The sequence below is a fragment of the Acomys russatus genome, chromosome 10 (genome assembly GCF_903995435.1).
Source record: "Acomys russatus chromosome 10, mAcoRus1.1, whole genome shotgun sequence".
NCBI classification, from domain to species: domain Eukaryota; kingdom Metazoa; phylum Chordata; class Mammalia; order Rodentia; family Muridae; genus Acomys; species Acomys russatus.
This window is the reverse complement of record NC_067146.1, coordinates 34,137,647-34,163,713: the sequence shown is the minus strand read 5'-3', so window position 1 is coordinate 34,163,713 and position 26,067 is coordinate 34,137,647. Positions and strand designations below refer to the sequence as shown.

The 26,067-nt window shown below is 43.6% G+C and overlaps 1 protein-coding gene across 2 annotated transcripts; it reads right to left on the bottom strand.

Moving 5' to 3' along the window:
- Nucleotides 1–1,014: 1,014 nt before the first annotated feature.
- Pon1 (paraoxonase 1) lies at nt 1,015–25,684 on the bottom strand. 2 transcript variants are annotated; one of them, XM_051151968.1, is made up of 9 exons: nt 25,529–25,671; nt 18,906–18,976; nt 16,546–16,601; nt 16,030–16,198; nt 13,265–13,391; nt 10,008–10,208; nt 8,534–8,615; nt 4,311–4,439; nt 1,015–1,299 (listed from the first exon to the last, which is right to left on the bottom strand). In XM_051151968.1, the coding sequence occupies exons 1-9, from the start codon at nt 25,600–25,602 to the stop codon at nt 1,141–1,143; spliced, it is 1,068 nt and encodes a 355-aa protein (XP_051007925.1). In that variant the 5' UTR covers nt 25,603–25,671; the 3' UTR covers nt 1,015–1,140. The 2 variants fall into 2 exon arrangements, with proteins under 2 accessions (XP_051007925.1, XP_051007926.1); XM_051151969.1 differs by lacking the exon at nt 10,008–10,208 and having other exon boundaries at nt 25,529–25,684.
- Nucleotides 25,685–26,067: the final 383 nt, after the last annotated feature.

The window sequence follows — 26,067 nt, the reverse complement described above, 5'->3', positions numbered from 1 at the left end:
TCATAGTAGGTTAGCCTATGTAAAGCCGAACAAAATAAAAAACAAGAAAACCCATTCCTGGCACCAGCCGAGCAGTGTGGGCTTGGGGTTACTCAGCACTCTGTGAATTGGTTATAGAAAACTCCTAAACCTGGTCATTACAAAAGAAGTGAATCCCTCCTTCCTTTGGGCCACTATAAACAACATATAATGTGTCAAGATAACAGAAATCATGTTTGAGTGTGATAACCTTCCCAGAGATCTTAAGATTCCCCTTCATGCAATAACAGAAATCAAAAGGCCCAGAGTAAAAGGAAAGAGGGAAATGCAGGTGCTATTTCCTGCGCAAGTCACAGAGAGAAAGGGGAAACCGGAAGTCTGGCAGCACTGGTCTGTCCATTGGCTTCATGGGGATTGAGAGTTATCTTAACAATAACACTGTTGTGACACCTGAAGTCCCTATGTGACCTAAGAGTCCCCAAAGCTGACTGTACTCTCAAGGAAAAACAGCAGTGCAGAAAGACACTTACATGGTTTCAGAGACCGTGTGTGTTACAGGGTTACTGATTTCTTCCAACGCCATGGCAGACTGCCCACTATAACTACCAGGTGAAAAAACTTATTCTGGCTTACATAGGGAGTTTCAGTCCACATCTGGCTCCGGTGTTTCTGGGCCTGCAGTAAGACAGCAACTCGGCCCTGGTGTCTGATGGAATCTCACCTCACAGCCAACAGAGGAAACAAAGGGGCAGGGAGCCAAGGAGGACCAGGTGTGACCTGCAAGTGCGTTCTTCCGTCAGTGAGTCTACTGCCTCCTGGGGTTGCCAATATCACCGAGCTGAGGACCGGGCATTCAGCACACAAGTAGGAACATTTGTATGCAAATTATAACACAAATTATGTAGGACTTAAGAAATTTAGCTGTTTTGGTTAAGGAGAGTTTTTAATGGTACATGAAGTCTTCAAGTAGTCCTAGACCAACACTCAAGAAATCCTTACTATTTAGGATCTGTTGCCAATAAACACTCTCATACCTTCTTGTGTCTGAGTTTAATGTCAACATTCATTTGGTCAGCAGATATCTCTGTGGTAGATACCTTAAAATATGGCAAAGGACAAAATAACGGGCTCACTCCCCATGACCTGGGTGCACCCAGCTTGTCACAGGTCACAGTAAAGAGCTCTGTGGAACACAGTGCCAATCAGTAGCTTTCCTTTGTACACAGAGGCCACTGTACTGCCTTGCAACACTGTGCCGTTTTCTGCATAAACCACAGTTACTTTGGGTTCTTCCGATAAAATGTTCTGGATTCGAAGCACCTATCAAAGGAATAACATGGGATTAATATGTTGCTAAGTTGCTTAAATCAACTTTAAACTTGAGGTAATTTCCCCCCTAGCCACAGTACCTCATACAATCGCATCAGTTGTGTTCTGGTCTAAAATTACTTTAAGATAGCGGTTTCCTTGTTTGTGATTAGTCAAGGTAATGATCCCGTTATCTTTAACAATAGTAGCAAGCATATGAACAGACATGGATAAGGCAGGGCATCAAAGCAGGTCACACAGCTGGATGTGAGACATTGAGACACAGTAAATATCAGGAAAGAGGTGTGACCAGGAGCTATTTGGTTTCCTCACTGGCATTGGCATCCACTCTGTGCATTTTCAGATGAATTGGGAACTTGGATGCTTATGCTGAATTTTTGTTTGGGGGTAAATGTGAAGGTCATGATTTGATTGGCTTGTCGGTCTTTCTACTTCTCTGAGGCTGGCTTTGAATTTGCATTGCTCCCGCCTCAGACTCTTGTGTACTGCGATTACAGGTGTGTGGGCACTACCATACCTCAAAATATCTTGCTATCATGTAGACAAAGAAGAGGAAGCATGACCCAAAAAACTGCCTCTCTGTAGCACACTTACACACTCTTTGGAGTTTAGGATCCTACCTCTAAGTAGAAAAGACTTTTAAGTTTAATTCCCTCCACTTAACTGAGAAATTTAATCACATCACTATTGACAATGTCTTTTATGTTAAATTCATCATATGGTATAGCTAGTACCTGGTCGTTTTGGGTAACAAAACAATTTTTATATAATAAAACCTAGAAGGAAGAACATCTTGCTTAGGCAGGTGATGTGGGTCAAATCTTGCGTCTTTCATTTACCATGTGTGTCTCCACTAATGACTTAGATGGGGGAGACCAAAGTACTTCTAAGTTCCCTTCTGACAAGGATAAAATATTGTGACTTGAAGAAAAGATATCTGTTGTTACAGAACACCCTGTGTGGCAGTCTGGAGAGATAGGGTCTGGCATAAGAGGATCAAGGGGAGAGTTCAAGTGACTTCTAATCCCACTAGCCTCACTGACATGTCTTAGGAGATTGATGTACTTATAAAGAAATAGTTACCAGTGCCCCTCAAATTAATACACCTCTTGCTCAAAAGAACTGAATCTTCTATGGGCAATGCTATAGAGAGGGCATTCAAATAATTGTATTCTATTTCCCTTACCAAATTCATCATTAAAAAGGAAACTTTTTTTTTTCAGAACGCCAAAGCAGATCCTTTCTAGAGGAAAGGACCCAGCTTCGCCAGACGAGCTAACAAGCAAGAACAGTTAGAATTGAGCATTTTGCTCCACTTTTTAATATGCTGAATACTCCACAGCATACATTTATCCAATTCCATTAAATATACCATTGAGCGAGGCTAATAGCAAAAAAACTAGCAAAAGACACAAGAGATTGACATGAAACACATTATTTCCTGTAAATTTGGAGAGAAGAGGATCAAGGGGTGTTCACATTAGAGTTTTTTTCAATGCAAAGATGTAGGAAGAGATTTTTTAACTCTTATGCACGCGCACGCTGTGCGTGTGTGTGTGTGCGCGCGCGCGCGCGCGCAGGCACGCGCATGCGTGCATGCATGTGTCCATCCTTTTGGGTAAGATTGATTTAAAGCCAACCTTTAAGAGTGCATATTCATTCAATGAAGTAATAACAAAGCAATAACATGTTGTTTGATGGTTACTCCATACTAAACAGTCAGAATGGGATATGGAGAGGGTTAAATATACAGAAGGGGCTGAGAAGATGTTTCTGCGGGTGAGAGGGTTTGCTATGAAAACACGACTACTTGAGTTTAGTTCCCTTGTGCCACAAAAAGAGCTGGTCATGGAGATTTGAGTTTGTAATCCCAGTTTTGAGGAGGTGTAGGCAGAAGGATCCCGGCCTTGCTTCCAGCCTACTGGTAAGCTACTAGTTCAGTGAGAAACCTTGTCTCAAAAATATTAGGTGAAAAAGCAGTTGGGAAGATAATCAGCATGACATCTGGCCTCAACATATATGTGTGTGTGTACAGTCTCACATATAGACAAGAAAACAAGGTATACACAAGGATGGGTGTGCATAGATCATGCTAAAACACCACATAACTTCACATAAGGGATTTAAGCATGTATGGTTTTTATATCCATGAGAACCTCAGAAGCAATCAGTCACAGACACCAAGGGAGGCGGTAGGGATAGCCTGGATGAAGAACTGATGCCAGGGAGGAGGGAACTAGATGGGGAAAATGGATAATAAACGGGTACAGTCTAGCAGGGTGACCCCACTGTAGTTCTTAATCTAGTGTGAATTCTTGGTTGGAGGACCTCATTACTGAAATAAGGACGTGGGCACCATGCATCTCTAGAAGCCCTTACCACAGCCCTTTAGGCCCACACTGCCCAGGCTTTGACTTGTCCCAAGGCTTGCTTGCAGGGGCCTCTCCAGCTCACCTTCTTGCATGCTTGGAAGGCCTGAGGATGTGAAATGGATCCCCAAGCCCGGACTGGCTCAGTTCTCAGCTAGGTGCCCGCTTCCTCCAAACCCCTCTCCATTTATGTCTGTGTGTTCATTTTGTTCCATTTTTATTTTCCCGAGGCTATGGTTGCTTTTCCCCAGTGCTTAGTGGAGAGATAAGTAACTCCCCACTAAGTTATACTCCCAACACACTATTCCTTCCCTTCTCCTTTTGCCTTTGGCAGCCATCTCACACACACACACACACACACACACACACACACACACACACCCGCAGAACTGTGTTACTGTGCCAATTCCTGTTGATGTCCCTATACAAAGGTGGCCATGCCTTTGTAAGCCCCTCCCCTGCCCTAAAATTACCCAGTACTAAAGGGCCACCTGTGCCCTTCCTGGACTCCCACGTGAACGCCTCCATAAGCCCCTTTGACCTCTGGGCACCTGGATCGTCTATCACATGCCCTCCCTTACATAAGTGAGGGTTTGGGCGAGCCCCTGCGTCCACGTCACCTTGCAAACTAACCTCTGAGCCAGGAGGATTCTCCGAGTCGTAGAAGAAGATCCTCATCCCATTTGGATGACAACCAACCCAGAGGTCCCCTGTCACAGGATCCACAGAGATGTTATCCACAAGGGTGTCAAAGTTGAGGACCTGCCAGAGTTATGACAGAGAGAGAGAGAGAGAGAGAGAGAGAGAGAGAGAGAGAGAGAGAGAGAGAGTGTGAGGGGGGGAGGGGGAGAGATATATGAAGAGCCGGCCAGAAACATATCCTGTTTCAGCCTCACAGCCCGGATGCATCAAGGCTTCTGTCTATGCTAGCATACTGCTGGGCCCAAAGACCACGATGAGTGCAAGCGGTGCTTTACAAAACAAAGACTGAGACTTAAGAGCTAAAATGAAATCATTTGTACATGAACCTAAGACAAACAAACAAAATTAAGGGTCACATAAATCCGTTCCTTCTCAGGAGGCACGTGCGTGTTAAGACATATTGACAAGCGATCCAAAACCAAGCAAGAAATGTAGATTAGTTTCTGAGGAGGAACGTGGAGGAAATGTAAGTGCCTTCATAGCTAATCACAGGCTGCGTAGTCAGGAAAGTAATGATCACCTGGGGTCTAATTTTTGCCTTGAAGTTGAGGCGAAGTTTGCTCTTTTGCTTCCTGGTGTTCTTCGACTCCCCGCTCGTTAGCTGTTTGTTCTCTAAGTGGAAGCTGCAATGGCACCATGACAGCACAGATTGCTGCCGTGCCTTTGCGCTGGCGTCATAAATAATAGCAATAGTTCCTAATTCCACCATTCATCATCCTGGCTGCCTTCTACCGGGGAAGAAATCCTATCTATTTGTTTACCTCCAACTCTCACTGGAGAGACAATATCTACTGTGTAGTTCTGAGTCCAGCGGAACTCAGTACCCAGGGACGCTGGAAATATCCGGTCGCGACTCTCTCTGAAAAGGCCTGAGCGTAGGGAGGCAACTGCAATGTGCTGCTACTGCCCTCTGCTTCTTGCTCAAAATGAGAACTGTCCTCACATGTCCATGAAGGGATTAGAGGGTTCAGGCAACCTGGCAGAGCCTCACTCTCACTGTCAGGGAAAGCTGTCACCCTTCAACCTGGAAACAGGCAACATTAACCATAGGAGATGGCTGAGCATGCAGCCACCCGGTCAAAATCTACTCTGGGCTCTCTCCAGCCCCCAGGAGCCATCCACCCCTGTGTCAGCTCTCTGCTTACAGGCTTACATTAGCTTTTATAAGTGAGAGAAAGGTGTTATGTAGCAGTCCACTGCTAGCCACTGGCAAATTCCATGGTGGGTAGAAGCCTGCTGAGAACACCCAGAGACGTGAGAAAAGGCCTTGGAGTCTCATCGCCTCTGCACATAATTATTGCCTGCTGTGCAAGGCACTCCATCTCAGCACTTCAGCGTGCAGGAGACCTGGACAGACAGCTTCTGCCAAGACCAGCCGGCATCCAGCAGGTAGCCTGATCTGGGTCCAGAAATGAACTCTTGCCCTGTAATTACCCAATGCCTAGCCATGCTAATAAAATAAAAATCATTACAATGGGCATCTGCATACCATCTCACATTGCTACAAAGACGCGTGGATGAGACTCAAGTCTAAGACTGGGAGGAGTATCGGTGAAGCAGTTCAGCAGCAAAATGCTTGTCCATTTCCCTAAAAAGGGCCTGGATTCAACCCCCAGAACTGCCTAAAAGAAACGCCCTGAAGATCTGGGGGTCTGTTTTTTTTTTTTTTAACCTTAACACCCAAATATTTTGAGAACTCTAGCTGACCAAAATGTGGCAAATTCTGAGTCTTGGATCCCTGGGGAGAGGGAGAATTCTTTTCACTGTGGTGAATTTCAGGTGACATACCCTCCGCCATCATAACCATTTCTATATAGACCGCTCTGCAGCAACAGGTACAGGCACATGTCTGTGTGTTGTCCACCCTTCCACCACCACCCCTCCACACACCCCCACCAGCCAGCTCTAGAACTTTTAATCCACCCAAGAGAAGGTCTGCGACCATTAAATGATCACTCCTCATTTCCCAGCTTCTGGTAACAGCCATCTCATTGTTCAAAGAAATTTAAATATTTTAATTAGCCAGACGGGGTGGTCCATGCCTGTAATCCCAACACTCTGGGAGGCAGAGGCAGGTGGATCTCTGTGAGTTCGAGGCCAGCCTGGTCTACAGAGAGAGTTCAGGACAGCAAGGCTACACAGAGAAGCCCTGTCTCCAAAACAAAACAAAACAAAAAACAACAAAAAATTAAAATATTTTAACTACTATAATTATTTTAATTATTCTATTTTGGGGATAGGATCTTGACTCAAGGCAGCCTCTGACTAAGAATCCCCTGTCTTTGCCTCCTGGGTGCTGTGATTACAGGTATGAGCCACCATGGATGGCCTAATGTACTTGAAATAAGTGAAATCATGATGTCTGGCCTTTTGTGTCTGGCTTATTTCACTTAGCGTCATGTCTTAAAACCCATCCGTGTTGTTCCCTTCCTTTGTAAGGCTGAATAATGCTCCACTGTATGACTACACCACACTTGGGCAGGACATATACCATTCACCTTCACCACAAATTTGATAGTGAACGTCAACAGAGTGCTCTGAAGCATTATTGGACTAATGTTAAATCACATGATCCTTCCAAAGAATGAGTGTTACTGCATTTGGGAGAGTGGCTTCTGCTAAGCTGGTTGGAATGATGAGAGATGGCCCTGTTCTGTTGCCAAATGTGAAAGCCAGATCTGACCCCCACCCCTACAGAGCAAAGCCTTAGTATTCCATGTTGAGTTATGGTGAGTTGCATTTTATTGCAAAATTCCTTAACTTTCACCTTGCAGAAGTATGTGCTGTTATAAGAACAGTTTGTTTTTATTCCCGAAGCCAGTTGGAGTGTGTGAAATTTCATTTCTCTGCAGCTAATATTAAACTAGTTTTGCCAATGATTTTTAATGTCAAAATTGATGTTCGATTTGACGTTGCTTTGAGGCAATTTTCTCTGAATGAGGTTCCCTTGTGATGGTCCCTGAGACATGGTGACAGGAATCGTCGTGCAATTGGCAGTGACAGTGTTCCCATCTGTGGGCATGGGTGTTGGCAGCATGGTTTCTGTGGCTCTGCAGGGACAGGGGCCACTTCATAATGTTCTATTTGCTAAACCTCCCTTCCTCCCCTTTGTGCAATTACACTTTCTGAACAAAACCTTTAGCCTAGCCCAGAATTAGTATGGGCAAAGGGGCCATGATATGTAGCAAGCCCCACCATAGTAATTAAACAAATGTTTGCTGAATGTTTATTAGGAACTCTTCCAGTAACAAATGGGGGAAAAATCTGTCCTGGTGGATCCTGCAGATAATAAAGAAGACCAGTAAAATATGTGGTGTGATGGTAATAAATGCTGCAAACAAGAATTAAACCATTGAGGAGCCAGGATCCATGGCCAAGGAGGTGGATGTGGGGCTCAAGCCTTACTAGGTGGGTTGTTAGGGAAAGTTTCACTGAAGTGCCATATGAGTAAGAAATGAAAGATGAGAGAGCAGACCCCAGGAAGACAAGGGCTAAGGGTTTGCTGCTGAGTCCCAGGGAACAGGTAGAAAAAGGAAAGGTGGCAGTGAGGGGAAATCTGGGAGTATCCAGGTCACCCCAGCAGCCATTGTGAGCATGTGGCTATTGTAGAGGGGAATCTTCAGTGAAATACAAGTTTCTTGACATCTCTATCACGAGAGAGAGAGAGAGAGAGAGAGAGAGAGAGAGAGAGAGAGAGAGAGAGAAAGAAGAAGAGAAGAAGAAGAAGAAGAAGAAGAAGAAGAAGAAGAAGAAGAAGAAGAAGAAGAAGAAGAAGGAGAAGGAGAAGGAGAAGGAGAAAGAAGGAGGAGAAAGAAAGAGAAGGAGAAGAAAAAGAAGAAGAGGAGAAAAAGACGAAGATGAAAGAAGAGAAGCACGTGGCAAGAGACTTGGGGAAAACAAGCCATATTAAAATTCTGTAGGACAGAAAGTCTCTGGGCTTCCTAGGTGAGATGCCCGGCTTGCTGTTTTCCATTCTACCATGGAGTAAAAGTGAACAACAAACCCATGATGATCCTGATGGCTCTTAATAAATAAATGAAATATTGCTTCTCACCCACTCAAATTAGAGAATTCCCTTCTCCTCACTTTTAATTTCACAAATTAATTAGAATCTAATTATCACTCTGCAAACTTATAGTGTTAATACGGCTCACCTTCAATGGAGTTAAAGTCCAATTAGCAAGCTTTTCATACACGTGGATCTTGTGAGCCAGCAATTCAGCGATATAGACATACCTTCAAAGAAGAGAGAGCTCCATCAAAGCGCTTGAAGAAATGCCAAAAGGCGAGTTGTGATAACTCGTCTTGCAGTTGGACTTTGCTCAGATACTAGAAAATGGAATCTATCTCAAAGCAAACTCCATTCTGAAAGATCTCAAAGAGTCTGTAGAGCACAAAGTGTTTGGTCATTGGGAAGTCATTACCTAAGGCAGCAAGGTACTCATTCTTGATCTGCAGAAGAGGAATGCAACGTTAACACCTGCTCTTCATATTTGCATTGCACATTGTTCCCTTTGATTTGTCAACTCACTGGCAAGCCCAAGGTTCTGCATGTCAACAGATAGTAAATTCGGGATTGGGGGTGGGGCATCGGAAACCCTCTTGATGACAGTCCTCTTTTTTTTAGGCCAAAAGAGTATGGGAGAAGACAAGTGTTGGGCCTCAATGGAGGCAAGTCAGTTTTCCTCTCTTCCTGTTCTGAGCTTGATCCAGACATGGGTTTAGCAATACGAACAAAGTTTAACACCCATAAAGATTCCTGCGGAGACTAAGCATAGTACATTCTAGAACAATGAGACTTTATTCTAGATCAGAAACAATATGAACAACAGAAAACTGTCCATGTTACTGTTTCATTACTGATGCTCTGAAATTCTTGATGATATGCGGTAGGGTATAAGATGGATGATGGACAGATTTTATATGTACATCAATGGTCCACAAAGTGTGGTGGCCAGACCAATAGTGATCTGCAAATGCAAAACCAACTTGAGATAGGAGACTACATCACTAACAGTTATTTTGAGTCTTTCCTACAATAACTATGATGGTTTGAACAAGAGTGGTCCTCATAGGCTTATATATTTGAAGGCTTATTCCTGAGTTGGTGCAACTGTTTGGGAAGGATTAGGAGATGTGTTGGAGGAGATATGGTGGGATTTGAGGCTTTAAAAGCCTGTGGCATTTCCAGGTAGCATCCCACCTCAACATGTAAGCTCTCAGCTACTTCTTCAGCAGCATACCTGCCTGCCTGTTGCCATGTTCATCATAGGTTCACCTTCCTGGATGTGTGAGCCCACAATTAATGTTTTCTATTGTAAGTTTCCTTGGTGGAGATATCTCTTTATAGCAATAGAAAAGAAAGAAAGAGAATAAGAGTTCTTGATGAGGGAACCAGTGCCTCACTTTACATTCTGGTGCAAGACTCTTTTCATGTTACAGGCCAAAACTGCATACTAAATTCCCTTATTAGAGATGCCTCAAAAATTGGTCATCTTTTCACTTTCTTCAACTTCATCTTACTAACATAATACAACAGATAACCATAATATGTATTCACATTATATATTCCAAAGCTCTATAAGGAGAATGCAAGCAAATCTACTGTGTTCTAGAAAGTATACATACTTGCCATCAGGGGAAATGCCGATGCCGTTGGCAAAATCAAATCCTTCTGCTACCACCTGGACTTTATCTGGACTGTAGTAAACAACATTAGACCATGACAGACCCAAGTACATTTCCCAGGATCGTAAATATTGGTCTGCAAAATAGTGATCATTTGTGGCATAAAAGCTCTCAGGCCCGACAGCAGCAATATCGTTGATGCTGCAATTTAAAAAATACACATGATTACACACAGAAAGATAGCACGTATTATAGGCTTATGCATTTGGTATTTCTTAAGGTCTAGTCTTAAAACCAAAATATGGCATAGAGTCTTGACACCATCAGGGATAGCCCAGAGTCACTAGGACATCAGTCCTAGCCAATCTCCAAAGATAATAAGCTGTGATTATTAGCACTGAGATATGAAAGTCATACTAGCTGGAGTGTAAATGCGATGTTGTGATTGTGTATGTGTGTATAAGTGTGTGTGTTTAGTAAACATTGAATTAAGCCGGACATCAATAGAATGGCAAAGCAAATCAGCACACACAACACTGACTCCTGTCAGTCAAGTTCATTGAAACAGAGTGAAATCAATGACCTGGTAGCACTGTGATTCCAGCATTATTAGCTGTGTGGTCTAGGGGAGGATCAATCTTTTTTCATGTTGGGGCCTCAATTTCCTTTCCAGTGAAGAAAGGATGATGTCTCTTCCATCATTGGCCATAAAGTTTTATGCCTCTTAACTGAAGGAGTCTGTGAACAAGAGTGTTCAGAAATAGGTTTTTGCCTCTTTTCTTTCTGCTTAGGATTCCCTCTGCACTGCTGGAAATGTAAGATATATATATGAGTCTATTTTTCAGCTTTAATAGGTACAATAGCAAACACAGAAGTGAGTCATTCTTTACTGATTGAGGTGACGGAAGTTCCCGGGGGGCATGATCTGGGAGAAAATTGTCTCTGTTCTACTGCAGAGTGCCTGGTTGGCAAATGCGTCAGCTGTGACGCAGCCAGCGCTCAGGAGAGAGTGACATGGTACACAGACCCTCAGCTTCCCGTCTGTGAAGCCAGCTTACACGATTTTCCCCTCAAAGCGACATGGCTCGTTAGAGAAGCCTGCCATGTGGAATTGTGGGATTGCAGTGGGAATTACAGTGAGCCAATGCTGCCAGCTTTGTGGGGAGCCCGACTCCCCAAGTCTTCCATCAGCAGCTTCTATTACCAGAGTGGAAGAAAAGTGCCTGGATTTATGATAAGTCTGTGCAGGTTTCAGACAAAAATTGAGAAGCCACTTCTACTTCTCTTTATAAAGCAGATTTTAGACATTATTAGTATGCTGTTCTCTGTAGAGAAAGAGCAGATGGGAGTGGAATGGAGCAACAGCTTTGAAATCTGATATACTGTTTGAATCTGAGTTGGCCTGCTATGGTCACAACGTGGGGGCACATCATGTCACCTAACTTGGAGCGACTTCCTGAAGCTCAGTGTTCTTTCTGTAGCTTGGTAAGCTGGGTAAATGTGAAATGAAACAGCAAGTATAAAGGCCTTGCCATGGTGTATTAATAGCCATGATGTTGTAACACGATTAACTTATTGAAAATTTAGTAATTTGACTGTAAATACCATCAGCAACCCTAGAATACAAAGCCACCAGTGTGCATGACTAATCCTTGGGTAGAGAGAGTCAGACTGCAGCTAACTGTGTCACTCTGATGATTTTCAGTCTGATTCTATGCTGCCAATACACAATATTTTCACAACTGACCTGGGGGGAAAATATATTTATGCTCTGTACAATTGGAAATATTAGAGGTGTCCAATATTAAATGATGACAAAAAATAATAATAGTTTTTGTGATTTCTTGTGACTAGGAGGACCAGCACTGGTTTCAAACTATTCCTAGCTACATTAATGGCTGAAGTTGTCATCTGAGGCAACTTCAGATAGGAAAGGTCTTAAAAACAGTTAAGCCCACATATGGTATAATAATAATGCCAAATTAAGAAGCAGTTCCCAGTCAATAAACCATGTGTTTGAGGCAGTCTGCATAGCATTTGGCTTATAGATGAGGCTCCTTCCGTTGATACAGCTGTTACCATTTCCTCAGTTTCTCCATTTTACATGTCTTTCTATGAACATGTTATCTGGTTCTTCAGACAATGGAGAGAGCGAGAGAGAGAGGAGGGCGGGGGGAAGGGGCATCCTGCAACTCTGGCTTTGACCTTAATATGCTCCTGTGCTGAGGATGGCCCTGAGTTCCCAATGGGTGAGGTTGCAGATATGTACCACCTTGCCTGCCTTATGTGGCACTGGGGATTGAACCCAGGGTTTTGTGCATGTTGGGCAAGCATTCTCCCAACTGAGAGACATACACGCCATCCCTTAAAATACATTTGCTATATAAATAGAAACTTCTACCTCTAATCTACCTCTAACCTATTCTCTTCGCTTGATCTCATCCTAAGTGTGCAGAGAACTGGGCTTTGATTCCTACTTGGACAATAACTGGATTAATCCAGCTTTATTCATCAACTTAACAGCTTCCATTTCCCCATCTTCCCACCTGCCAAGCGAGGAAGGAAAGGAGAGGTAAAACAGAGTATATTAGATATCAAGACGTCTCTAGTGGCCTGCAACAAACACAGATCTAAATGTATAAAAGCCAAGGTGGATGAATGCCATTCTTAAACTATACAAGAAGATGCTGGAATTCTAGAAAACTCTAACAAAAGTTATTTAAAAAGTTATTTGGGGAGATAATATTAGATTGTCTGAAATCTATTACTGGCCTCACTGACCAATTCTTCATAGGCTAAGTGCGAAGGTTGTGTTTGTGTTGGGTTGGCCAGAATTGAGATCCTCGGGTGTCTGCTTTTCCCACATGTTATGTTGTCAGGAATCTAATATGGAACCCAGTAGTCCCATAAATAGTGCACAACAAACCACTAGTAGATACAGTGTAAGGATGTCTGAGATGCATTGAGTTTGGAATCTTCTCTTGCATATGTGAGACTGGTCTTGTAAAGATTCATTTTTTTAAAAAAAAAGTTGTGGAATGGTTTGAATAGAGATACTAGGGATAAGAGTTCTGCTATGGTGTCCATCCAGAGTGATGAGGGAAGAAGGGATTGATCCTACGCTTGGGGTCTCAGGGCTTCAAAACATTCTGAAGAAGATCACTCAGAAGAGTTGAATCTGCCCTGGCCCAGATGAAAGGTTAAGTATGAATGTCTTCCACAGTTCAGCGAGTTGTATCTATAAGGCACCTCAGTACCTAGGCAGAAGTTCATATGTGATGGTTTTCTGATGCAAAAGTGATCGTTCCTTTTCTTGAAATTTAAACACCTCCACAGTGGACAAGGAGTCTGGATGGTTTACCACCAACAGGTACACGGCATTGTCTGAGAGGAGATGAGAAAACAAAACTGGAAGCATTAGCAGAGCTCTCAACTGTCAGTTCCACCTCCCCAAAGCAATTTCAACCCACCCCCAACTAGTACTTTGGATGTCAAGTGGATAGAATATTTTCACCTTTATAGAGAAAAGCGTTCCTGATTGCTCCCAAGGAAAGTGGCTAAAGGAAAAGCTAGTGACAACTTCTAAAATCTCACAACTTTACAGGATTAAAAAAACAAAAAACAAAACCAAAAACCTTCAACATCATCAGCTCTGAAACTCCTGACAGCTTAGTAAGCATTTGATACTTCAAATGATCTTCACAGGATACCAAGTTGGGGTAAAAGGACTGAGGGTGTGAGAACTGGACTAGGTGATGCACTTGTGTGTAATTTACACACTGGATGGTGAGCTTGTGTGTAATTTACACAGTGGAAGGTGATAAATGCCTCGGGAAGAATGCCTGGGGGTGTGGGGAGGGGGAGGATGACCAGGACAACCCTGGGCATAAAAGAAAGTGCTCTAGGTGGTAAAGAAGGTAAGCGGTATCTCTGGAAACATCTGACATTACCAAATTGATATTCTTAAAATATGATACACTTTTAGCCAGTATGAACAAAAAAGCTAGCTCAGGTATTTTTTGATTGGCCTGTCCAGCAAGCATGTTATTTTAATTGATGTCAGATTTAAGTACTGCAAAGGGATATTGTAATACGGTAAAGAACTAGCGGGTAATTTAGTGTCTTTATGATGGTCAGGGAAGGACCGTCTTTCCAACAAGACGGGCATCAGAGCAAAGACTTCAGTGAAGTGAGAGTGAGCCATGTGTGTCCCTGGAGAAATAAGATTATGGGTTGAGGGAAGAGAATCTGCGTAAGCCCTGAGGCAAGAGGGTCCTTGGTATCAGCACCCAACAGGGAAGCTGTGATTAGAGCCCAGAGAAGAAAAGTGAGGGAGCTGGGGCCAGAGGGAGAGAGCCTGGAGCAGCCTTGCTGGGGATTAGGTAGGATCTAGGCTTAGTCACAGGACCTGAGCATGGGATAACATGTCCTGTGGCTACAGCAGGAACCCTGGCTTTGAAAGAGTAGAATTCGTGTTAACAGAAAACACTGACCAAATAAAGGCAGGAAAGAGCATGAGACGCATTTGACAGGACGTATAGAAAGCTCCCAGTGATAGCCGAAGAACAGGGAGAAAAAAAATCCAGACAAAACACCCTGACAGAAGTGAGGATCAAAACCAGAACTCATATTGTATACAGAAGCGTCTACCACTACAAGCTGATCCTCAAAAATGTTTATGGAAGGTCCGTGTGCAAAAGCATCATCCTGGAACTGCCTGTAAAGGGCAAAAAAGTGAAGCCCCTCCTTACAGGCAAGCAGGTGGGCGATGCTCCCGATGTCTCACAGAGCAGAACCCTGAGAGCCCTGGAACTGGGTCTAAATGCACAGACACAAAAGGGGTCCGCCGGGGATGCAGTGCAGAAAGTGACAGCCACCTACAAAAGGGTTTGGTAATACTACATCACTTCTATTTTTAAGTATATACATGCCAAACGCTATATTTCTTTGCACTTAAAATATTTTGAAGTGAAAATAAAGTGGCAAAGATTGGGGGAGTGTATAGAAAGATCATTGACAAGTGTACACACACACACACACACACACACACACATACACAACCATTTTTTGACATTTAAGGTTAAAGTGATCAGAAGAGAGGGACACATCCAGAAGTTTCTGGGAAGAGCCTTCAGAAAAGGGACTGGTGAGCTGAAGGAAAAATAATATTAATCGCCTACATTTGGGGTTAGTCTATAGAATATTGACACCGACAGTGACACTAATTTGATGTATCTGAAAGAGAAAAATAAAGAGGCGATATAATGTTGAGTTACAGTACTGATTGGGGGTGTGGAGGGGGCAGGAGCTGGCAGGAAGGGCCAAAGCAGGAATATCATGGAGGCAGATGCTCTTGAAGGAGAAAATGGGTACAGAAAAAAGCTAGGGCAGAGGAAGGAAGGAAGGAAAGGGAAAAGGCAAGGACAGGTGGGCGGGCAGCAGGGAACGGAGACAGCCCACATAAATGAACATGTTTGTCATCTGGACAAGTCCTAACTGTTGCCCCAGCCACCCTCAAGCCAGCCGAATTCAATTCCCTGGGGCTGGAGGTTGTGCACTGGGAGTTTTACATTCCCAGGTGTTTCTGTGTGCAGCTGAATTTGAGAATTATTATAGAGCAAAGGCAATGGCGCCAAACATAAAGGGAGAGAGAATGGAGAAGGGTCTCGTGGGCAGGCAGAACAAGTGCAGCTGGAAGCATCAACATGAAAATGAGAGCCTGAACGGTAAACAGAGCAGCCAGCCAGCAATGGGGCTGAAAGCAGTGTCACCATGTCTCTGTAGCGATGATTCAGGCCTGTAAAAGCTTCAGTTGCCAGTGCTTGTATCTTTCAGTTGTTTAACGTGGAAAAATCTATAGTAATTAAACCTGAAAATATGGTATTTTACAGGCATAGTATGAATACTATTGCTTTCTAAAGTTAGTGGATTTGCAAATATGAAATGTTTAAGGGTTTCAAGCATGAAAATTATGTGAGCATGGCTTACCCCCACCCCCAAAAAGTGTAATAGTAATTGTTACCTTTATCTGTGAATGTACTAATCCCATGAGGGTTAAATGAAGATATATCCAGTGTATCTCCTGTAATTTCCAACTCTGACACCTCTGGGTCCTTCTCGTTCAAGTCCATCAGAAGTATTTTCCCAGGCTTATTGGGGTCGAAACTTTTTATTCCAGGATATTTTAATCCCTTAAAAGAACAGTAGAGAAAAAGCAGGCATATCACTGGTACTTTAAGAGCTGAAAGAAGTATCAATTCTCATGTGTGTCTACACTGACTGCTCTGGGCCACAGGTGACCACAGGGCCACCTCTTAAATAACCGACTTGTGTGACAGGCCCACAGGACACTCTGGAAGCTGCCAGCTCATCTGTGGTCATCCCCTACACACCTCCCATCTTCAGCACAGCTGCCAGCCCAACAAGACAGTGAGATTGTTGCCCATCTCATTTGAAAGTGGACAATGGCCTAAGAAAAACCGCAACTGCCAGTCTGGGAACACGCTCTTGCACACAGTAAGCGTCAGAGAACACTCACGGTGCTCAGGAAGGCCAGTCCATTAGGCAGGATCTCTAAGTCTTCTGCGCCTGTCTCTGCAGAGGGAAGAAAGAGGACGCATTGTTTCAAACTTGCTGGAAGTTGGGGATTCTTTTCTTTTCTTTTTTTTTTTTCCACAGCAAAGCAGCCATAGCTCTATTTATGTTAAAGAGCTGGTAAGAGGCCATTATGAACATATATAATATGATAATACCCTGAGTCTCATGGACTACAGCAATTAAAACGTCATTTTTTATTTTCACTCATTATATTTAAGATAGAAAAATTCTTTTTTTTTTTTAGGTACATGGCTTATGGTTCTTTTTTAAAAAATATTTTTTATTAATTTATTCATATTACATCTCAATTGTTATGCCATCCCTTGTATCCTCCCTCCCTCCCACTTTCCCTTTACTCCCCTCCCCTATGACTGCGACTGAGGGGGACCTCTTCCCCCTGTATATGCTCAGAGGGTATCAAGTCTCTTCTTGGTAGCCTGCAATTCCTCTAAAATCGGGAACAAGGCAAGGCTACCCAGTCTCTCCATAGCTCTTCAATATAGTACTGGAGATTCTTTAGTTAGCCTCTTCTGGCTTGAAAATAGCTCTTTGTGTTAACTCCTATTAGGTTTAGAATGAGTCTTCCCTTTCACCTGAATTAATGAACATTATCAAAAGAAAATTAAAGGATGATTCATTTATTGATTCAATATTTATTTATTTTTGTTCACTTATTTTTTTTAAGGCAGAGTTTGGGTAACTCAGGCTAGCTTCAACCTCGCGTCATAAACTGAGAGTGGCCTCCACCTTGACCCTCCCATGTAATGGGATTGCAGACATGTGCCACCGTGCCTATCTTGATGGTATGGAATTCTTTTTTAAAAATTAATGTCAGCAAGCACAATGACAATTTGCATTTCGTTTACTTGCTTTAAATCAATGGCTTTTTACATCTCAGAGTCGAGATCTGTCACATATATAGTCCATGAAAATTCAGAGACTATAAAACATGAATGATTATTTGGAGAGAGGTTGGCATTAGCCTGAACATGTAAACTTCAAGAGCATATGATGTGTCAGAGTCCCAAATCAATTAAGTATTTGAAAAACTATGTTAGAAATACCAGCAACTCTCAAATGTATATTTACCAGTGGGGGTACTTCGCTGGCACTCAGGAGTATGCACTTAATACTCGTAAATACCAACAAAATCTCTCTTCAAGTGAGTTGCCACTTAAATACACATAATGCTTACAATTTTCAACTAATATAGAGACAAATGAAGTATTTGAGTTTTCTTTCTAGTCATACTCTTAACGGATGTGTATATTTTTCAAATTCTTGGAGATGCGTGAAAGCAATATTACACTTTCCTAGAAAAAGTGCTGTGCTGTGAGCTATCTGTTCATGCTTAAGTATCTTAGGCAAATGAGTCTTCTTGGCTAGCCTTCTGCACTATAGTCACTGCAGACAGTAATTCTAAAAGCACAACCCACTACCTACTTCAAGCACAGTGACAGTGGATCTCAAATGAGTTGGCCTCCAATAACGAAACTAGTTGGTGGAAACAAGTCACAGGGTTGAGCTCTGGGAAGCTCTGAGTAGCTAAAGAGGAGTTACTATCTCTCTACCTTTTTATCTTTGTTGACACATCTTGCCTCCCAGGATGGAGACCAGTAATTACCTTCCCAGCTTCCTTTGCACCTAGACATCAGCCTGTTCCCCAGATCTGCCTGATGAGATCTAAGGAGAAATCTGTTGAGAAGTTCTGGGCAAAAGTCTTCTATCCAAGGGTCAAAGAAGTGCTCAAAAAAAAAAAAAAAAAAAAAAAAGTCTTGTGGTAAATGCCTTGTGGTAAATCAGAGCATTTGTTAAATGTGTGTGTGTTCTTTATTTTAAGTTTTATCTCTTTTCTCCCTCTCTATTTTGCCATATCTTCATTTTTTTTTAACCATGAAAACATTGTTCTAGATATTCTTTTGCCTTGTTGCTCTCTCTCCTCTCTCTCTCTCTCTCTCTCTCTCTCTGTGTGTGTGTGTTCTTTATTTTAGGTTTTATCTCCTTCCCTCTCTATTGTGTCATATCCTTGGGTTTTTTTCTTTTTTACTATGAAACCATTGTTCTAGATATACTTTTGTCTTGTTGAACAAACAAAACCCAGTCAAAACTGAAACACTTTGGTAATACATCCATGACATCAAAAGCCAAAGCACATGGAATTCGTCATCAATTCCTGACTCTATATTACTCTCCTGACTCAATGTTGTAATTTTGGACAAAACTGAATGGGAGCATTAGCAAAATACATAGTGACAGTATTCTTGCATTTAAAATCTGACACTTTCTCGTCCATATACATACCTACTCCTTTAACTAAATTACAGTTAGGGAGTTCTACCGGTGTTACTTCACGATAGGCATTTAATCTTGATCTGAAAAGTAGAGAAGAATAAAATACACATTTTTAAAAATCCAGAATCCAGAGTTATGGTTTAAAAGTTAAGCCCACAGAGTTCCCTTAACTGCCTTTCACCTTGGGTACACCCTGAGTTAGTATTCCTTGGCAACAGTGATTCCTCGAGATCAGTGGGGAGCTAGGGGTACAACATACAGTTTAGTGAGGACTGCTATGTGCAGGGAGGAGAGATACACAAAAGGCCAGTGGTGTCCTCTGGGCTCTGTACACTTTGGCATTGACAGGAACCATTTCATCAGTTGTATTTGGATTGAACTGCAAAAAGTTGGGTTGAATGGTGGCAGGGCTCCAGTTAACGTCACCGATGTCTGAGAGTGGCTCATGGGAAGAGCTTGCTATTTCTCTATATCTGTAAACTCCAAATACATATGCTACTTCATGTTTCAATTAAACAGTTGAGAACCACACTAGAAATACAAGCAATTCCAAACACTTACATTAAAATGTGGTACCTTCCACATAACTCAGCATATGCATTTGCCACCTGCATGTTTTGTCTGGCTCTGCAGCCCAGGTGGGGGTGCTTGTTTTTCCTGTGTTTAAGCAGTATTTACAACTTCAGAAAGTCATACCCAAAGCCAGCCTGCACATGTGGGCAAGCACTTGCACACATACATGTGAGCACCAGCAGAGAAACAACTTATTGAATCTGAGTACATAAGCATCATAGGGGGATATTTGAGTGACAGACAAAGGAACAATGAACAGATGTGAGAAGGAAGCACCAGCAGGCTACCGAACAGAGCAAAGCCATTGACATGGCATTTGAAAGAAGCAGACCACAATGTTGGCACTGCTGGGAGATTGAAACAACAAATTACACAGTTTCTAGAACAAATAACACAGTATTAATAAGTAGTGACAATTATCTAAGAGTCTCTGGGAAGTTTATTTAGCTTGTGATGAGCTGGGAACTTCTCTTCTTAGCTTCCTGGCAATTTAGTTCCACAAAAGATGAGCCAGCAATGAGTAGACAGGCTGGATAGAACCCCTCCTCATAGTGACCAAGAATGCAAAGGATATGAAAAATTGAGGGTATGTTTGTTTCTTCAGGAAAAACAAAGTAGCGATCAATCCCATGGGCTAGGGAAATCTGGACTACTAGGTCATAAATGCCACCAAGTAGCTCCTTCATGTGAGCTTCTGAGTTTGTCCTAGTGTCATGGGATGGATGAAAGAAAAACAGACGTAGCTAGATAGATGAGAAAATGTGAGGCATGCTAGAGAGAGGGCTGTGCTCCCTTGGTGACAGGAAATAACTTAGGAAGCTGAGTCCAGGGGAAAGCTGGGATCTGTCCCATGACTTGAGAAACTGAGAAGCATTTCAGAAATGGAAAATCAAAAATGTCAGGCTACAATTTGACATCACAAAGGCTCGTGACAATGAAACAAAAGGAAAGCCATACAGCAAAGGCTTGCAAACTTTTCAGGCTGAGTTCAGTATTATGAAAAGAATTTTAGATGATGCAAGCAGATAGCACGTGCCTATAAATAACAACAACAACAACACACACACACACACACACACACACACACACACACACACACACACACACACGAGACAAGCCTCACAAAACAATCCCCCAATCCTTGAGACACTTGTTTTTCTCCTGCTCTGTTAAAGGTTGAAGTGAGGGCCTTGCATATGATAGGCAATACTTTACTTCTGGGCTGTATCCCTGGTCCCATGTAGTATGTTTTCAGTTCTTAAGTTTTGCCTGTTGAGTTCCCTTCAATTTAACAATGTTGGTCATGACTCATCACACTGATTTTGTGTCCCACCACTAGGAGGGACACTGTTTGGGGGAACATACAGAGACTGTTTACAGAGTACCTCAGCCAAGTAAAAGGACGGGCCCACGGTATTAAGGGCAAAGGACACAACACAAGTCAGGGTGGCATGCAAAGAGGGATTTCAAGCCTGTAAAATCATCAAATGTGTCAAAATTTGTAGAAGGAGCCAGCGATTTTTCTAAGAGTCAAAAGCACACAAAAGAATAAGAGTGCGACCTGGCTCACAAGGTCTTTTAAATATGATGGGTTTGCACGGGAAAGAGAAACACCTATTGCCTCAACTGTTCTTATCAGAATAATTACAGTGCGCCCAAGCCCAGAGTGAGCAAGAAGACAGATAATCAGCACCCAGTTTCTCTGGGTCCCAATTTATGGCCCAGACAAGCCAAAATTCAACAGGATGTCACCAATGCCACAATTCAGGTCCTGTGTGTGCCCGTTTTAGCCCTCAAAACACCTGCCTTGTCTGTTCTTTTCCCTAACCATGGACGGCTAAGATTACAGTTATGAAGTGTTTGAGCCGAGGTTGGAACACAAACATAAAGGCAAATTTACATTCCACCCTCTCACTTGGCACAAGTTACAGAGAAGGCCACTGCAGAGACACAGAAGCACCTGGGTACTCATCTGCCTGCAAACCTACATCTAGCTCTCAGATTTGTATCTGTTCTCTGATTATCAGGGGCAAATGTTCTGGGTCTCATAAACAAAGTTCAATGTCTGAGATGTGTCCCTGATTCCAAGTCCTCTGAAGTCCATCCAGAAATCACATAAACTTTGCTGTGGACTGTTCTGTACAAACAGACTCTGGCGCCCTGCCAAGGCACACTAGGCTCTTGAGCTACGCTGGCACTCTGGGGGCCCAGGTACGTCTATCTGGGCTACCAACCGTTCCTCATTTGTTCTGGATCTCTTTATGACGGCTACTGTGTGCCAAACTCCATGCTAAGGTCACTCACACATACTTCCTGATTTAATCTTTAAGTACTTTTTGAAATAAAGATTCACATTTTTTCAGACTGAGGGTGGAGCTCAGATGGAGCACTTGTTTGCCTCTCTCTCCTCTCTCTCTCTCTCTCTCTCTCTCTCTCTCTCTCTCTCTCTCACATACACACACACACACTTTTCTTTTCTTTGTTCTGTATGTAAAAACATCAAACACCAGTTCACTCAGATGTAATCCATTAATTTAAAAGTAGAACAAAGGAATGAAATCCAGTGTCACGATACAAAGCCCTCTGTTTCTTACCTCTCCTCTGCACCCTTTCATTATCCCACACTTTTTACTCTGCTTTGACCACACTTTATCTCATTACCCAGAGCTTGTTGCTGCCTTCCACGGCCTCCTGTGGTCTTCTGTGATGGCATCTGTAGCTCTTTCATTAATTTTTATGGACTACGGCATCCACGTCTACTAAGTCCCTTGTCACTGTGCTTTTCAGCAACTGGGTTTGAGTCTTGTTGCTCCCTCTAAATGCTAAGCGTTGGTGACTAATGCCATGCCACATTGTGCCCCTGTCTTCCAATGTGGACATGGCGCTTGTAAGGGGGACTGTTAGTCTAGTGCCTCAGACAGAGACAAAAGTGTACATATACTGAGGGAACGGTAGGTCTAGAAGACAATTCAGCTTTAGTCTGGGTGTCAGAGAATTATGGTACTATTCCAATGTTGTATAAACTATCCCCAAAGGCTCATTCGTTGGAGGCGTGGCCTTCGTGCGATGATCAGAGATGGGGTTTTAGGGAGTGAGTGGTATTGATCTAATCAGTAGAGTGATGAGTTCATGGATCTGGAATTGAGTCGACACTTTGGAAGGTGGTGTCCACAGCCCCCCCCCCAATAGGTTGGAGGAAGTGGGCCACTAGACCTATGGCTTTGAAAATCTATCTTGTCCTCAAGCTATTTACTCTGGTTGTTCCTCTCTGCTTTATGGTCATCATGTGGCACATAGCTTTCTGATCCCTGCTCTTACCACCCCACCCCCACCCCACCCCCACGCTGTTCTTCTTTACAACTGGACCAGCCCCCACAGCCTTCAACCTCCAAAACCTTCAGCCAAATAAATCTTTTTTGTTTAAGTTGTTCCCCTCAGGTTTCTGTCACAGCCACAAGAAGTCTAACACACACCAAATACCAACCATGGGATTCTTTAGGTGGATTTTGAAGTCACTTATGGCAATTATGAAAGCAAATTATTTCAGAGAGCTTATTATGTACCCAGTTTTAAATACCCTGCTGGGAAGTGTGCTATTTTCCCACAAGTTTTAGGTAGAGAGACGGGCTGGAACTTTTCTTGGCACTAACAGGACAAAATAGAATGGGAAGTTGCAGAAATGAGATCTCGTCCCTGTTCCTGAGAATCCACCACCATTGCTGCCTATAGGACATGCTGCCAGGGATGGGCATGAGATAGCCCAGGTATGCCGAGGAATTAGTGCTAGCTCTGTCATCCCATCCACAGAAGGAAATGCGGAGATCTTATACACCATAGTGGATAACCCAGAAAGGAGCCTTCCTGCGTCTCCACATCTCATGTCCTCAAGAAACATCCTGTGCTGTCCTGGCCATTCTCTACACTTGTGCGATACACAGCGTGAAAGGCCACATTCCGGATCTGATGACAAGGATGGACCAGGACCTTCTTGGTTTCTTCTTCTCTGCCTCCCCTATATCAGAAGTTCAAGAAATTCTCCAAGGCACAGGATGGACCTGCACTGAGTCTGTGGCCTCCTTCTTACTCCTAACATCTACCCCGCATCCCTGCTTGCACTGTCCCTGCAGAAGGGTAAAGATGGCTGTGTCTCCTCTGAGGACAGGGCTTGCCTTGATGCCCTAACACAGTGAAGTCGCTTCTTTTCTCTTCCCTGGGCAGATTCACGATCTCCCAGAGTCTCAGGAGCCTTGTCCTCCAACATGGGCGTTGGTCATACTCCATCCCCCAGACCCTCTGGCTCTGGTTCTAAGACGGGAGAGGGCAGGCTTTGAGTAGCTGCTACAGAAGAAAATACAAGCCTCCTAAGGTGAGGGTGTTTGATGAGGAATACTGATCAGATTCATTCATGCAAAGTGTGGCTTAAGACTCTGCTTATCCAGGGAGGTCTTGGGTACCCTCAGGCCCATGGAGGCTCTTCTGTGTTGAGGCTTTTGGGCTTCTAAACAGTGGGAACCATTTCCCTTCCTTTTGTCTGGGATCCAGCAGGAGATTCTGCACACATTCCCAATGTGCAATTTAACTGACTTTTGTAAATTTAGAAGCTCAATTTTTTTACAACTGAAAAGGCCAAATCAGGCTATAGAGATGGCTCTACAGGCAAAACGGTTGCTACACGTGCACGATATAGCAGTGCACACTTTAGCAGTGCACGCTTTGTAATTTCATCATTGCAATGCAGAGACAGGCAGATTTCTGGGGCTCCTTGACTAATCAGTCTAAGCAGTCAGGGAACTCCAGTTTTAGTGAGAGACCCTGCCTCAAAAAGGAGCTAGAGTCATGGAGGGAGATCCCAAAGATCAAGGGCGCACATGGGCAGGTGCAGCTATCTAGAAAGACTAGCATGTACTACACACACACACACACACACACACACACAAGCATGTGCTACAACACACAAGCATGTACTACACACACAAACATGTACTGCACACACATGCGCAAACATGTCCTATACACACACACATACACACACACAATTTTTTTCAAACCCAAATACTTTTTTAATATTTTGTGATTTAAGAAAAAAGTTGTAAAAACCCAACTCTGTGGAAGATTCTAATTATTCCATAAGATTATATAATTGTTTAATTCCAAATAGTCCATTTTTTTAAACTTCAGAGTAAATAACACAATAGAATTTACTAAGCCTTTTAGAGGATGGTATCTAGGCTTTGAGCCCTCCATAAAAGGTTATCACAAAACGTCCTATACACTCTTAGCCTCCTACCCATTAACACTCTGGCGGGTTATAAATGCTTTCACGGGAAACAGGAACTAGTACTTCCGAACAACTGCTGAGCCCCAGACTCCTTGTTAGTAGTTTTCTGTGTAATGGTTACCATGTCTTGTTTATTGGAGCATTCAGTGGTTAGAGATTCAAAATGCTGGGCCCAAGATGCCTTGGTAAAAGCAAAGCTTGACCAGTAGTGGTGCTCACGATGCCCGTTTCCTCAGCCCAGCACCCACGGGAGCATGTGGGCCACCCCAGGGGCCAATTTACAAGCAGGCTTTGAGTCTGCTTGTCCCGGTGGTGCCTCAAATCAAGATTCTGTGAGCCAGGAAGGTTTGCTACACCCAGGGAGATCTTTCTCACTGGTGGCTTGGAACCGCCCCCCTCCCGACACACACACACACACACACACAAAAACACACACAAACACACACACCACCACCACCACCACACACATACCAGTCTGGTATCTGGGAAAAAATTCAAAGCCAGGTTGAAAAGCGGCTGTCGCTGGGCATCCAGATCTTGTTGACATATCATTTGTGTACCCTGACCCTCCCTGTCTCTCAGACACAGGGTAGGTTTTCAAGGAGCACATGAAGGACTGACAACATCTGTGAACCTCTGTAAGATGCGCTCCCTGCCCAGCGCCTATAGATTTTCTCATTAAGAGCCTGACACTATGTTAGAATGTGGAGATGCTCCTGGAGCGGGCAGGGCTGGGGACCACAGGCCTGGAGCCCTCACCCCCAGCTCCAACACAACTTACTGATAGGATGCCCGGTGGTTCTTGTAAAGTGCCAAAACCAGTCCCACGAGGGTGAGTCCGATCAGCTTCACCATGGCTTGAGACAGATGGACAGACTGAGGGTAGACAAGTGCAGGGAAGCTGGTCGATCCTGAGGGCCCGGCCCGTAGCCCAGTGACTCTGGACAGCTCCGGATTGGCCGGCCTGAGCCTGCCTGGAGCCGCCCCCTGTACCACAGCTCCAGGTCATCCAGAGTCCTCCAGCTTCCCTCTGCTGGCCAGGTACTTCATTCCCCACACCCACCCCTACCCATCCCCCAACTCGAAGGAGGAGAAAAAAGCAGAACAGGTGCCTAAACTGGTTTGGAAGGGATTAAGCAAATTGGAGGAAACAGAGCCATGGGAAAAACAAAATGAGCCAGGAGGGTGAGGGTGATCCCTTCACTTGTGCCAGGGGGGAAAAAAAGTTCTAATCCTTGGGGCTCTGAGGGGTGCAGAGCTTCCTCATGCTGCCAGCTAGTTGAGAACACCACAGAAGAGGCGTGTTGTCAGAAGCCCTAA

Coding starts and splice junctions, on each gene's coding strand:
- Pon1 (XM_051151968.1), bottom strand. CDS start 25,602: ATGGTGAAGCTGATCGGACTCACCCTCGTGGGACTGGTTTTGGCACTT. Junction 18,977..25,528: donor AACCACCGGGCATCCTATCA/GTAAGTTGTGTT, acceptor TCTACTTTTCAG/ATCAAGATTAAATGCCTATC. Junction 4,440..8,533: donor GGACTTTAACTCCATTGAAG/GTGAGCCGTATT, acceptor TAACTCTGGCAG/GTCCTCAACTTTGACACCCT.